This window comes from Chrysemys picta, chromosome 10 (genome assembly GCF_011386835.1).
Source record: "Chrysemys picta bellii isolate R12L10 chromosome 10, ASM1138683v2, whole genome shotgun sequence".
In the NCBI taxonomy this organism is placed as follows: Eukaryota; Metazoa; Chordata; order Testudines; family Emydidae; genus Chrysemys; species Chrysemys picta.
Window position 1 is genome coordinate 38,863,294 of NC_088800.1, and position 14,899 is coordinate 38,878,192.

Below are 14,899 nucleotides of genomic sequence, written 5' to 3' on the forward strand. Positions count from 1 at the left end.
GATTTAAACAAGACCAGCTTATTCTACAACTCACCAGTTGCTCTGAGTCAATTACCATCAAGTTAAAAGACCAGGGTAACTTTCAGAGCTTGGATAGGAAGCCACTTCTGCACTGTTCCTCCCTGTTCTAGCCCCTGCTTTTGCCTAGAGCATGAGGAAATGGAAGCTGTCATGTACTAATGAGATCTGATCTAGGAGATCATAGAAATGTAGGGCTAGAAGGAACCTCAAGAAGTCATCTAGTCCATTTGCCCACACTGAGAAAGGGATAAGTATACCTTGACCATCCCTGTTTTTCTAAACTGTTCTTAAAAACTTCTAGTGCTGAGGATTCCACAACCTCCACTGGTAACCTAGTCCAGTGCTTGATGATCTTCGTGGTTCGAAAGTTTTTCCCACACAATCCAACCTAAATGTCCCTTGTTGCAAACTAAGCGGATTACTTCTTGTCCAACCATGGAAAACAATTGATCACCATCCTCTTTAAAACATACTTATCAGATCTCCCCCAGCTTTCTCTTCTGTAGACTAAACATGCCCCCATCTTTCAGCCTTTCCTCATAGGTAGGGCCCTTCGTTTCTGGTTTTTATTTTATTTTATTTTTCCCAGGAATTTATCAGTGTTCATTACAACGACGACGAAAACCGGTGAAAATTGGTGGAAAAAACTATTTTTTGTGGGTAAACATCAGGTTTTATTTTGGTGGACAGAAGGATGGGGAAAAATGTATTCAGTAGATTAATGCTTTGATGAATGGAATTCAATGTTCTTTGCTGCAGAGTTAAAAACAGAACTCAATACACAATGCCACCTCAGAGTTTAAGAAAACAATATATCTCTGATCCCCAAATAAAAAACTTTTCATTTGAATAAACAGTTTACTGTTGCAGACTTAGAACTGTTAGCCTATAAATATTTACATGTAATAATTGGGCTACACCATTTGCAGCACATACACTCAACTTCATCCTTTTCTCCGGTGGGTTTTTTTAAACTTTCGAATATTTCCTTGTGTTCTGAAACACATACTGATACAGGTTTTAGTTTCCTTCTCATCTTTTTGTCAGATCTTTAAACCGTTATCTGCCAACAGCTTGAAATGTGTACGTGGTGGGCGTGAGATTCATCAGTACGTTCAGATGCGCACACGCTTCAGAGTTTGCGTGCGTGCCTGCTTGTTTATTGTGTGTCTCTTCTAAATGAATAGATGGCCTTGCTTCAACAGGCAGCTTTGAATATACACACACACTAATGTATTATCGTACATGTATCTCATGCAATGTCTTGTATTTTCCTAATAAAACGAGTACTTTTTTATATATTAGAATGCTGCAAAAGTAGGGTGAAAATTGGAAAAAAAACAAATAATACTTTTCATAAAACCCAGGATTTTTTCAGTAAAAATCAGTTTAAACTGAAAACAAAGGGGCTTACTCACAGGCTATGTTTTCCAAACCCCATATACATTTTTGTTGCTCTCCTCTGGAGTCTCTCCAATTTGTTCACATCTTTCTCAAAGTGCAGAGCTCCAGATTGGAGCTGAGGCCTCGCCAATGCTGACTAAAGTGGAACAATTATAGAATATCAGGGTTGGAAGGGACCTCAGGAGGTCATCTAGTCCAACCCCCTGCTCAAAGCAGTACCAATCCCCAGACAGATTTTTGCACCCAAATCCCTAAAGGCCCCCTTGAGGATTGAACTCACAACCCTGGGTTTAGCAGGCCAATGCTGAAACCTCTCCGGTGTCTAAGGGTACGTCTATACCCAGCCGCTAGTTCAGCGGCTAGCAATCGAACTTCTGGGTTCGACTTATCGCGTCTTGTCTGGACGCGATAAGTCGAACCCGGAAGTGCTCGCCGTCGACTGCGGTACTCCAGCTAGACGAGAAGAGTACCGCGGAGTCGATGGGGGAGCCTGCCTGCCGCGTGTGGACCGAGGTAAGATCGAACTAAGGTACTTCGAACTTCAGCTACGTGAATAACGTAGCTGAAGTTGCGTACCTTAGTTCGATTTGGGGGGTTAGTGTAGACCAAGCCTTAGATACAACACTCTTAATTCATCCTAGAATCACAATTGCCTTTTTCACTGCAGCATCACACCGTTGACTCGTTCAATTTGAGATACAGTATAACCCCCAGATCCTTTTCAGCAGCATTACTGCCTAGCCAGTTATTCCCCATTTTGTATTTGTTATTTTATTTTTTCTCCTTAAGTCTAGTACTTTGCACTCGTCTTCATTGCATTTCATCCTGTTGATTGCAGACCAATTTGTCAAGACCTGCCTGAATTCTAATCCTGTCCTCCAAAGTGCTAGCAACCCCTCCCAGCATAGTGTCATCCACAAATTTTGTAAGTAGAGCCTCCACTCCATCAGGTATGTTGCGAATGAAAATATTGAGTAGTAACAGACCCAAGACACACCCTTTAAATACCTCACTAGGTGCGTCCTCCCAGTTTAACAATGAGCCATTGAGAATTACTCTTGGAGTAGGGCTTTCACCCCTATGCAATTTAAAAAAGGAATTAGCAAAGATAGCCAATATTCTTTAAGTGTTCGAAACTACGATGCACCTAACGACCAAATAGTGTCCAATTATTTTGGGTGGGATTTTCCAAGGAGCCTAAAGGATTTGGGCACTTAACTCCCTTAAGCTCCTTTGAAAGGGATTTGTTCTGGATGGAATTTTAAAGGCATATTGAGAGGAGGAATAGGCAGGAGTTACTTTGTCAAGAATTATTCCAGTTTTGCCAACACACTCTAGGCCAGTCATTCCCGCTCTCGTCTCCCCCAGACAGACTAACATACACAAGGGCAGATGGTAATCTGCTGTCCAGTATTGTGATGGAAGGCCAGTTTCTCAGACACCAGTGCCACTTCACCTCTGTGCCCCATAAATAACTGGGTGTTCTCCCCCAACAGCATGGTTTCAACTGTTTTTAATATATTAAAAACACACACAAAGAACAAATACCTACTTGGAGGCATGCTGGCCAGCTTGTGAACTTGGACCTGTAAGAAATAAAGTTATTGGTAATCATCTGAAGCGCAGCAAAGATGACACTATTCAAAGGCTACTAGGAAGGGGCAGTTGGAACTAATTACAGTAGGATCAGGGTCTCTACTTTGAAACACAGAGAGACTTACGCTTATTTTCTTCAGGGTGCAAACTGATCCCCTGGGGAAAATGGAGTAATCTTTTTTCCCCTAACCACTTAGAGCCCTGCACACCCTATTGTTAAGGCTGTAGAGGGATTTCACCAGGCCAGAGGAACTGGGAATTCCTAGCATAATCTTGGCTGATTTGCATTGTGATTGATATGGAATTGAGGTTTCAATTCCACAAGGGACAGGGCCCTCCAAACCAGCACCTTCCAGGGCCAGGATATAAAGCATGGTGATTCCATTGAGAATAAAATGGGAATTGTAACCTCATTGTGCCAGGGGTATGGTTTAATATGCCTTCCGTGTGGATCACTCCAAAAAAATTGCAAGAGGCGCTTCCCTTGCAGAAACACAAGCTGGGTCTGGGTGCACATGCTGGGAACACACCATATTTCTGGTTATTAAGGCTTTCAGTGGAAATAAATCCAGTTAGCGCTGCACAGAATCCCACCTACATGTTCCATATAGGGATCAGACCCTTTGTTTCTGGTCAAAGTTGGCCAACTGGCTCTGCCTACACAAGACAAAAGCAAACCAAAGTTCCCAGAGAAGTGTCACCAATGACACACACAGTAACTTTTCCATTGACTTTTTCCATTGGGGGAAATGGGAAGGACAGACCTCAACACCTCATCCCAACACTAGGGCCTCTAATGATGCAGTGCTCCTCCAGTTACTGCCTTGCGACATCAGAGGGGCAAGCGCAAACGTTCTGTGGGAGATTTAACTTTAATACTCAAGAAGAGACGCTAATGCCAGTGAAGACACCTTCAAAGACACCTAAATGTATAGAATAGAGGAGTAAGAGCAAAGACCTCCATCTTTCTCATTAATGGAACCTAGAGATGACCAAAGCCCCTGTTCAGCGATGGACTATACATCCTTCACGTTAAACATGTGCTTAATTGCTTTGCTGAACAGGGCCCTAATGACTAGAAAGACATTTTAACCACCACAAAAGCAGGTGATTGTATAGTCACAGCGGTTAAAGGTAAAGATTTTTTTAGGCTTCTTTGCCCTGTTTTTTATTCTAATCCTCTGCTGTTGCAGGTTCATACGTGGACAGTTAGTAGCTCGGAGCATCTATTTACAGGGCTGTTTTTGGGTGGCATTCGCAGACAGGGTATGCAAAAGAAATGCAGCCACTGAGAATTCAATTGGAGAAGGAGTCCCTCCCACAGGGACAGAATACGTCCCTTTAAAATTAAGGGACAACTCAAGAGTGTAACCATGTTCTTGTGTTAAAATATATAACATATAATATATAAATAATATATAAAATCAAAAGGTACTGCTGTGAGCATATATTGCCCAGCTTGGCCCAACCTACCCCATGCTAAATAACTGCTCGGACCCAAAAGGTAAAGCTACTTTGTTTGGATCAGAACAACCAAACAAACATTCTGCTTCAGGTATGGTTTGGTTTTAAAATTGTTAGTTTCTTAGCCTGTAGCGAATGCTGACTGAAATGCAGCAGACTATTCCTCCCACGATATGCATTGGGGAAAAGGGGCTTCTGAACTGAATGCTAAGCAGTGCCTTGACCTAGAATTCTCAGACCTGCTCTGTAGCACTGATCTATCTACTTGCTGTCTAAAAGACTACCCATCACCATGGTATCTGGTAGCAGTGAGCAAGAACATGACTGACTGGTTAGACTGATAGAGCTCAGGGGCAGGGTACCTTGTTTCATGGGGCAGAAGGTGGAGAAGAGTGTGAAATGCCAGAGGTAGGATTAATGGCACTCCAAGCTACACACATTTACCTACTGTGACACTAAGCACCCCTGTATTCACACCCTGCACAGTGTTGTAATAATCTTTGTACAAAATAAGCCTTGTGAGGTATTATTTGAAAACTAATACACTGATCATTAATATCCTTGTGCAATGTGTGGTGTGTATTAAGAGTGAAATTATGACTCAAGTGTATGTAAACCAGTTATGCCAGGAAGAGATGGTAAACAGGTCTGCCCTAGACAAAAGGAATGTGTTTTCCCCACCTGGGAATTACTTCTCAAGTACTTTGGAAGTCAATGAGAATGTATTTACATATCTCAGAACCAGACCCATCAAGCTAACAAGAGGTGAAGGCAAACCTCACACTAACACAGGGGTAGGCAACCTATGGCATGCATGCCAAAGGCGGCACGCGAGCTGATTTTCAGTGGCACTCACGCTGCCCGGGTCCTGGCCACCGGTCCGGCGGGCTCTGCATTTTAATTTAATTTTAAATGAAGCTTCTTAAACATTTTAAAAACCTTATTTACTTTACATACAACAATAGTTTAGTTCTATATTATAGACTTATAGAAAGATCTTCTAAAAATGTTAAAATGTATTACTGGCACACGAAACCTTACATTAGTGTGAATAAATGAAGACTCGGCACACCACTTCTGAAAGGTTGCCGACCCCTGCACTAACAGGTGAGGGAGAAGACAGCCTGGCATCTACATCCAGCAGGAGACAGACACTGGGTCTGGGTTTTACTTTTCAAAGAATACATTGCGAAGCTTTACTGGTCTATAAAGACGGGTCGGGGGGAACTGAACCTCAAGTGATAAACAAGTGAATCAAGCAATTGTTTACAATATTACTGTGTTATAACATATCGAGCGAGGTCTCTTCTAAGGACACACAGTGATCAATATCATTATGAATTGTATGTATTAATACTACATAGGGAATCATGGATGCTCATTGATATCAGGTTTCAGAGTAGCAGCCGTGTTAGTCTGTATCCGCAAAAAGAACAGGAGTACTTGTGGCACCTTAGAGACTAACAAATTTATTAGAGCATAAGCTTTCGTGGACTACAGCCCACTTCTTCGGATGCATACAGAGTGGAATAAATATTGAGGAGATATATATACACACATATCCTTTACTCTCACAGATCTTGGGAGACAGACCTGTCCTCGCTTACAGACAACCCCCCAACCTAAAGCAAATACTCACCAGCAACCACACATCACTGAACAAAACCACTGACCCAGGAACCTATCCTTGTAACAAAGCCCGATGCCAACTCTGTCCACATAGCTATTCAAGTGACATCATCATAGGACCTAATCACATCAGCCATACCATCAGGGGCTCGTTCACCTGCACATCTACCAATGTGATATATGCCATCATGTGCCAGCAATGCCCCTCTACCACGTACACTGGCCAAACTGGACAGTCTCTCCGCAAAAGAATTAATGGACACAAATCTGACATCAGGAATCATAATACTCAAAAACCAGTAGGAGAACACTTTAACCTGTCTGGTCATTCAGTGACAGACCTGCGGGTGGCTATATTACAACAGAAAAACTTCAAAAACAGACTCCAACGAGAGACTGCTGAGCTGGAATTGATATGCAAACTAGACACAATCAACTCAGGATTGAATAAGGACTGGGAATGGCTGAGCCATTACAAACATTGAATCTGTCTCCTCTTGTAAGTATTCTCACACTTCTTAATCAAACTGTCTGTACTGGGCTATCTTGATTATCACTTCAAAAGTTTTTTTTCCTCTTACTTAATTGGCCTCTCAGAGTTGGTAAGACAACTCCCACCTGTTTATGCTCTCTGTATGTGTGTATATATATCTCCTCAATATTTATTCCACTCTGTATGCATCTGAAGAAGTGGGCTGTAGTCCACGAAAGCTTATGCTCTAATAAATTTGTTAGTCTCTAAGGTGCCACAAGTACTCCTGTTCTTTTTATTGATATCAGGCTGTACAGTCTGCCCACACAGGAGGGAATGTCACAGCTATCTATGTGTCTCCAAAGAGATTAAACAAGGTGTGACTAAAAACCAATTGAAGCCCTATTTACATAGAAACTAGCCAGGGGGTGGGAAGATCACAGGAAGGAAAAATAGCAGGAGGTCATCCTGCCCCTTAAAACAAAAAGTCATTGGAACTTTGGAAGATCTAAGTAAAGACTTGAAGCCATCTTTGGCATCCACGGCTAGACAGGCACAACGGAACAGAGCCCTTGCAAGCTGAGAAAGATGGGTCCTTCAACCAAAGGGGGGTTGAAGTCTCTAGAACCGAATGCAGGACAGAAACTTGCTTATGCAAAGATCTTTCACCTAAGATGACGAGGAAAGCCAGAACCTTGTACTTTTGTGGAAGATCCTGAGGGAAGGTCAGCCATGACTAGGAAAAAGAATGACCAGTGAGAGAAACCATCTTAAACAAAGCCGGTATCTTGCTAGATTAAGTTTAGACTTTTAGATGTGTGTTTTCACTTTTGTTTTACTTGTAACCTTTTCTAGCTTTATTCTTTTTACTTGGCATCACTTATGTCCTATTGTTAATAAATAGATTTTATTCTTACCATAAACCAGCTCTGTGCTGTGTTTGAACAGAAGGGTGTACTTACCCCCAAGTTAAGTTAATAAGTTGTGATACGTTTGTCTTTAGAGGAACAAACGAACCATATTATCCAGGAGAGGTCTGAACATTGCAGAGCACACGATTTTGGGGAAATTTGGGATTGGGGGTGTGTTGGGGTCATCTTGCTGGTTGTAACCAAGGCTGGTGAAAACCAGAATGGGGCTGTAGACTGGCTGCTGGGGTCAAAGCTGCTGAACCAGGGCCATCTAAGCACAGAGACACTCAAGGTGTGACCTACATGGTGGCAGGCTGGTTGTGAGTGGCCCAGGCTGGGAGCTACAGCAGCAAAACATTGTGAGGCACCCAGTGTTACTGGCTAAATGGTGATAACCCCTCACTGGTCTGGATTGCACCCCTGAACCCTGACCAGACCGTCATATACTGCAGTACAGGTGAGAGTTCATGGAGCTCTGTGACAAGGATCGGACACCTGCAGGCTTGATATTTCTTTTTAGAGAGATTCTACTGTAAAGATCATGCCACCTCCCTATCAGGCATCTGCCACACCCTTCGTTTTCTACCGTCCTGCCAATCCTATGACATTTCTGACAGCAAAAGAGCGGTTCTCTTGAGACATGTCACCGTGTCCAGAGAAAAATCAGAGGGTAAGGCCAGGCGCTCATAGGCCCTTCTGGCCAGGCTGTGTGCACACAATTCAACATGTTATACAAGGGACTAGTTTATCCATCAAACATACCCCTGCCTGCTCTGTCCCCTTTCTGCCTAGCCATACACCCTGGCCCCCTTCCATTCTCAGCTCCCTTCCCTCCCTTGCTAGCAGGGTGCTGGGGCACCTGGCTGCAACAACATCTTCCATGCAGGTTTGGAATCAGCTGGGAAAACTGGCTGGCTGCCTTCAATTCCTCTGAGGCCTTGGCTATACTGGCACTGTACAGCGCTGCAACTTGCTGTGCTCAGGGGTGTGAAAAGCCCCCCCCCCCCCCCCCCCCGAGCACAGTGAGTGCAGAGCTGTACAGTGCCAGTGTAATCAGAGCCTGCAGCGCTGCATGCTCGCTCACAGCGCTGCAAGCTACTCCCCTCGGAGAGGTGGAGTACATACAGCGCTGCGTGAGCTCTCTCGCAGTGCTGGCGGCACGAGTACACTCGCGCTTCACAGCGCTGCCACGGCAGCACTGTGAAGTCCTGAGTGTAACCAAGGCCTGACACAACAGCCCTTGGGTGGGGTCAGGAGCAGAACTGGCAATGGAATCCTGACATGATGCATGACATTCCAAGCAGGCCTGAGGACACATTCACAAGCATCACAGGAGACGCCCAACACTTGATCAACTGAGGTCAATCATTAGAGGGTGGGATCAGAATCTGGCCCACAGCCATTCCAGACCCATCCATCTCATCAAGTGGCAGCATGGCATGCCCAAAGGCTGTCACTAATGATAGCATGTGTCAATTGCAAGGAGAATCAGACCTCATTAATATCGTCCGGCCTCCTGAAATTGCAGTTTTGGACCCTCCACCCATTTAAATGTTAAAATATGGGGCGTAGCTGGTCGTGGCTGAATACTACCCAAAAGCCATGATTGCCTCCCACACAATTTAAATTTTAAAAGGTTTAAGAGAGAACTCAAAAAAAAAAAAAAAAAAAAAAAAAAACCCCACCCCACACATCCCATTTAGAGTTTTTTCAGCCTCATCCATGCTATGGTTGAAAGTGGGCTTAGACGGGGCCTTACAGAAGAAGATAAAATAGGAACTTTCAGCGGTTTTTTTGGTCTGTCAATTTTTTTGGTGGCTTAGAACCTTTAAGAAATTGCGTGTGTCAGTTTTCCAAGAGGACTCTGCACAGCCCTAACTCAATGCGGAGAGCTTTTGGAAATCTCACCATATATCTTTTTCTACCTCATATTATTCCCTTTTCTATCTGTCCTCCCCTATCCCTTGCTCTTCTTTTCTTCCACTCACCTCTCCTCTATCCTTCGCCTCTTCCTCTCCACTTACTGCTCTTTTCAATATGCTTGTAAACGTGTTAATGCTTATTAACTCATGTCTCCAAAATGGACAAGCCACAGGGAGTGGAAGAGGAAGTAAAAGTCTTCCCCTGCCCCCCACCCTCCCCCTCAATTGCTGCCAGTGATTATCCAACTTCTTTGGTCTCCTTAAGGAACACAAAATGGCATTAGACTAGCCACTCCGTGCTTCAGAGAGCACCCAATAGCAGAGTGCAGTGCTCTGTCTCAGATGCATTGCACATCCCACTGTATACAATGGAACACTGCAACCCAGGCAGCTCAGTACAGAACAATTGTTTCCTGACGTCACTCCCACCAGTTATGAATTCCCGACATGAGTTTCACCCCTGCCAACAGGCTAGGCCACAAGAGTCTGGTGCCAAGAGGTTATGCAATGCACCCTTGCATTAGCCTCTGGGAGGCCTCCCGGACCCAGAGAGTAGCTGGATTTTTACAGTAACATATACAGCTAGGTACTTTGCAAGCCCACACAAGGAACACTTAATCACAGCTGCAAGTCGTCCACTGCAGACCGAGGTGAAGGCTTTCGAGAGTGACTAATGATTCTGGGTGCCTTTTTCTTTTTGAGTACCCACCCTGAGACCCGATTTTCAGAAAGTGCCCTCTAAAGGTCAATTCCCCTTTATGGCGTGCCAAGGTAGGTACCACAAAATGGTGGCACACGAAGTCACTTGTCATTTTGGAAAGCCTGGGCGTTACAGAGCCACAACAACATTTAGGCCAGCTTCTATAAAGAGCCTTGTATCTCTCCCAGAAAGCTGCATTTCCTTATTTCTTCTCCCACAGTTCCAACTTATCCCGGCATCAACAGAAACTGTTCTCCATTCTAATCCACCCGCACCGGATGTGTTGGCCAAGTGGGAGCTTTTGCAATTCAGGAACTGTCAGACTGTAACATAATGCATTCCTCCGGAAATGATCAAACACCGGCCAGTGATCCAACACCACTGGATGAGTCAGATGGAGGGGGAGGCAGGCTGCTTGGAAAGGAGGGTACGTCAATTGACCTTGATCAGCTAGTTAGCAGTGATGGGAAAGGGAATGTAGGAGAGAGACAGGATCAATGTTCTTTTGAGCACATTAGACTTTCAGCTACACAATAAAATGCCCATTACTGGACATGTACAGCTGACCCCTCTCTTGGAGAGCTACTAACATATGGAAAATGTCCCATTGGCAGAACAATCTAAGGGGTGGGAAAGGGCTTACTGGAGATTTAGCACCACTTACCAAGATAGTGCTTGACACAGTCATGCCAGTGGAGATTCAGAAGGTCTGGGTAGATGTCAGGCAGCTGTTTCAGGGCGAGCAGCTTCAGCATCCTGGAAGTGCAGCACTTAAGCTCTAAGTCCCTCAAAAGCTTCTCCTCAGACAGGGTGGTGGGGCGCAGCTCCACCTTGTGCTCCTGCAGCACGTGGTCCACAGATGCTCCAGAAAGCTTGGGGAACAGTTTCTCCTTCACCACATGAATGGGGATGAAGATGGCACCTGCTCGAACCACATGTGGGAAGGGGCACTTGCGAGTGAACATGAAGGTCTCCAACTGAGACAACAGCTTGCTGAGGAGCATGCTGATATCCTGGAAACCCAGCCAGATCTCCTTGCCTTTGGAGGCTTTCTGAGCTTCCAGGATCCGGGAACCATTCTTGGGTTTGAGGGGAGATTTCGAGCTCTCTTTCTGCTCTCCGTCCAGCTCCACCCTCCTCAGCCACTGCTTAAGGAGCTCCGGAGATGTTCCGGACACAAAATATGAAATCCTGTTGCAGAGAGATATGTGCAATGCAGTGAAATACTGGCTGGATGAAGTCTGCTGGGCAGGGGATTCACAGTTGCTGGGCAGCGAGACGTTGGCCTCGCCCAGTGCTGGGGAGGCCTCTGGGGCACTGGGGGACAGAGACTTTGAAATGTCAGGAAGTTTCAGATAAAGGCACGTCATCTGCAAGGGTTGGATGTTGGCCTGGGTGGCTGCTGGGGGGCCCTGCGTCGCTGCCGGGGGGCTGTTGGCCTGGACGGGTGCTGAAGGGCCCTGCATCACTGCCGGGGGACTGTTGGCCTGGACGGGTCCTGGAGGGCCCTGCGACACTGCTGGGGGGCTCTGCGACACTGCTGGGGGGCCCTGGGTGGGTGCTGGGGATCTGTTGCCTTGGGTGGCTGCCAGGGGACCCTGCATCACTGTCAGGGGGCTGTTGGCCTGAGGGGCTGCTGGGGGACCCTGCTTGGGTGCCAGGGGACTATTGGCCTGGGAGGCTGCCGGGGGGCCCTGCGTGGGTGCTGTGGGGCTGTTGGCCTGTACTGGGGGCACTGCTCGTGTCGGGATAGATTTCGAGATTTTGAATTTTTTGAACATGAAGGCTGTCGAGCTCTGGAAGTTGCTCTTGTCCCCAGAGCTATTTTCCACTGACAAAGGCAAGGCCTGGGTCTTGGAACTCTTGAACACCCTCTGCTTTTTGAGTGGTCCCTCTTTCGCCGCCTCCTCACAACATCCTCCTTTAGGAGTCACCTCGATCTGTCCAGCTGGGCTCAGAGGATCATTGGCCTTCACTAGCTCTTTTTTCAAGCTGAGGTCTAGCACTACATCATTTTGAGCAAGTTCCCGGTTCCCAGTGGCAGCTGGAGCACTGATGCTGCCGTTCTGTGGCTCACTTCTTGCTGGCAGTCTGCGTGGCAGAATCTTTGGCTTGTAGATCTCACAAATCCTGCTGTTACAGCTTCCATCCTGCTGTATCACACTGAGGTTTTCATCCATCTCCATCTCCATCTCTGCTTTTAGGGCCTGGGTTGCTTCTTTCCCAATAGGCTTTTCTGATGAATCCTTGGCAGAAGGTGGTTCTGAGACAGCCTTACAGTCTCCACTTGACAGACTGTTTCGGAAGGGGGACTCTTCCTCTTGATGATCTTTTGAGAAGGGAATCCCTGCCGACCCTTTGGACCCTTCTATGTAGTCCCGGTAAGGTGCCAGGCTAAAGACATTGTTGATAACTGGCATAGGCGGGGAGGAGGGAGTAGAATCTGCATCTCTCAGGCTTTTCAGTCCCTCCTCAGAAGAAATGACCTGGGGTGAGGAAACAAGCCTGCCTTTGACCTTGGGGGCTTCTCCTTTTTTGTGGTAGTACGGAACTGGACTATCAGTAATGACAATGGGAGCTCCTAACTGAGCTTCATGAATCCCTGTGTTTCTGTGCATAGGCTCTTTCATGGATAAGCTGGATCTTCTCTCCGAGTGGGCTTGTTCCTTTCCATGCAGGCTGGGTTGTTCTGTCTGACACAGGCCCAAGCCATAGCCTGGCTCTCCTCTAGGTAGTGCTTCAGCGAGCCTTTCGGAGCTGTTGGATAGCCTATCTAGAGCACCAATCAGTTGGAAAGCACTGTGCTGGCTAGCCACCTCTTTGCTTCTGGGGTTCTCCCTCACCGATTGAGTCCCATGAGAAGTAGCTACTCTGCTATCAATGTGCCGATCATGACCAGCATCCGTATTGGCTAAGGAGGCATTGTACAAAGCCATGTCAGAAGGTGCAAAAACAAAACTGGGGTTCTGCTGCAGATAGTCCACTTTGCAGCTGGAATTCTGCTGGAGCTCAGGTTCTCTAGAAGAAACTCCAGGCTTCAAAGCTGGAGAGGCCACTGGAATTGGACCAGTTGGTCTATACACATAGCTCTCCAGAGGGCTGGCGTAATAGCTTCTCGGGGAATGATGCCTCAGGTAAGTGCTAGAAAAGGGCCGAGATTCCCCACTTCCTGGAAAGTTGGTTCCTTTGTAGCCACCTGCAGTTGGCAAAGTCGACAGAGTGCCATTCTGTTCCTCAGCATGAGGGGCCTCCTGATAAAGAAACGTTTGCTTGTGTGAGGTCAGTGGGTAGTGAGACACCGAGTAGCAGGCTGGAGATCTATCCCGATAGGCTGCTGTTTGGGAATGGGCCAGTGGGCTGGCAGCGGAAGGCTGTAGCTTGGACCATGTATGTTGGGATAAGCTGCTGCCATGTACATCTTTGACCCTTTTCTGGTTGTTGTACACAGCAGGGTAGTTTGCTTCAAGAAAGGAGGTGCTTTGATGTACTCTGTATTTCTCAAATGCTGCATGGTAAGGTGGAAAGCCTACAGAGGCTGCTACCATCTCTTTAGTGGGAACCCCTGTGCCTTGGTGTAACTGCAGGAAGCTGGGATCAGAGTGATGGACTCTCTTGGGTAAAGCAGTCCCACAAGACTGGTCTTTTGCGTGGATATGGTGCCCTGAGGATACTGGGGTTGGTACAGTCCATTCCACTTCCAACGGCCTCTTCTGCATGCTCTCCATCTGAGTTTGTAAGGACATAGAAGCCCTGGGGTCCACATAGCAAACAGGGTTTCTATAAACTGGCTTGGGCACTGCCAAGGTGGCATAGCCTGTAGGTGCCTGAGCAACTGTTTTGTTTAGGAGCCCAGGTTTTTGCACTGGGAAAGCATGGCCCTGAGCCTGCTGCATATGATTTGCCCACTTCTCCTGAACAACCAGGTGGTCTCGGACCATGCTGTCCTTCCCTTTGTCAGCACCGGAGCTCCGTAGTCTTACCGCCAGGCTCTCAGCTTCTCGTCCGTACAGCAGGCAGTTCATCAGCGCACCATCTGTCCTCATGTGCTGGCTGACAGCATTACCTGGATATTGCATGTAAGATGCGGCTGGACTCCAGTGGGTCAGAGACTCGAGCCCATCAGGGCTTTGCAGCGGGTAAGCAAAGTAGGTTCCCTTGTAGCTGAAATGGTTTTCAGAACCATGACTAGGCAAGGGGCTCGATTTACACAAGCCTGTGGGGAGGACACAATTTGGCTCTGTCTCCAGCCGAGGTAACTTGTTGTAGGCCACAGGGTCCAGGTCCTCTAAGTGTCGTTTCCCAGCCATTATAAGTCACTCTCCACCTTGTGTCCTGGATGCACAATAGGGGATTCACTCTGACTTGCCTGAAAGAGAAGAAAAAGGAAAACAGTGATTTAAGCAAAAGGGGCCAAAACCAAGTCACACAGAACTTGCCACGCAAAATGTCTTGCCATGTGATTTTTCATTGGTAACAACTGGGGAGAACCAGGGGTGTAAAATGAAGACAGCAGGCTAGTTTAATAAGAAATACACAATGCATCTGCCAACACCATGGCACGATACCAAGGAAAGATGCATCGAAGGGGTCTTCCCAAATGGAGATGTTCTAGCATGAAATTGGGGGCAGTGAGACTTGTGCTGCTTGTGGCATTATTTTGGTGATAATTAAAACTGAAATCCTTTGTGTTTATCACTACCGGTACTGCAAGAGCAATGCAGCATAATCCCAGTATTTCAAATTCAATGGACATTGCTTTTGATTGGTCAGTTTTTGCTCA

General features: G+C 46.4%; 1 protein-coding gene across 5 annotated transcripts in view; it reads right to left on the reverse strand.

Moving 5' to 3' along the window:
• C10H15orf39 (chromosome 10 C15orf39 homolog) overlaps positions 1 to 14,899 on the reverse strand; it is a 38,213-nt gene that overhangs the window by 4,038 nt on the left and 19,276 nt on the right. For 3 of the 5 annotated variants that reach the window (XM_065559601.1, XM_005311603.5, XM_065559602.1), the window contains one exon: positions 10,784 to 14,485. In XM_065559601.1, the coding sequence (XP_065415673.1) occupies positions 10,784 to 14,426 (3,643 nt within the window). In that variant the 5' untranslated portion in view covers positions 14,427 to 14,485. Of the gene's footprint in view, positions 1 to 1,383; positions 1,562 to 2,977; positions 3,012 to 10,783; positions 14,486 to 14,899 lie in introns of those variants that run through there. The other 2 variants (XM_065559603.1, XM_005311604.4) reach the window with 2 other exon arrangements.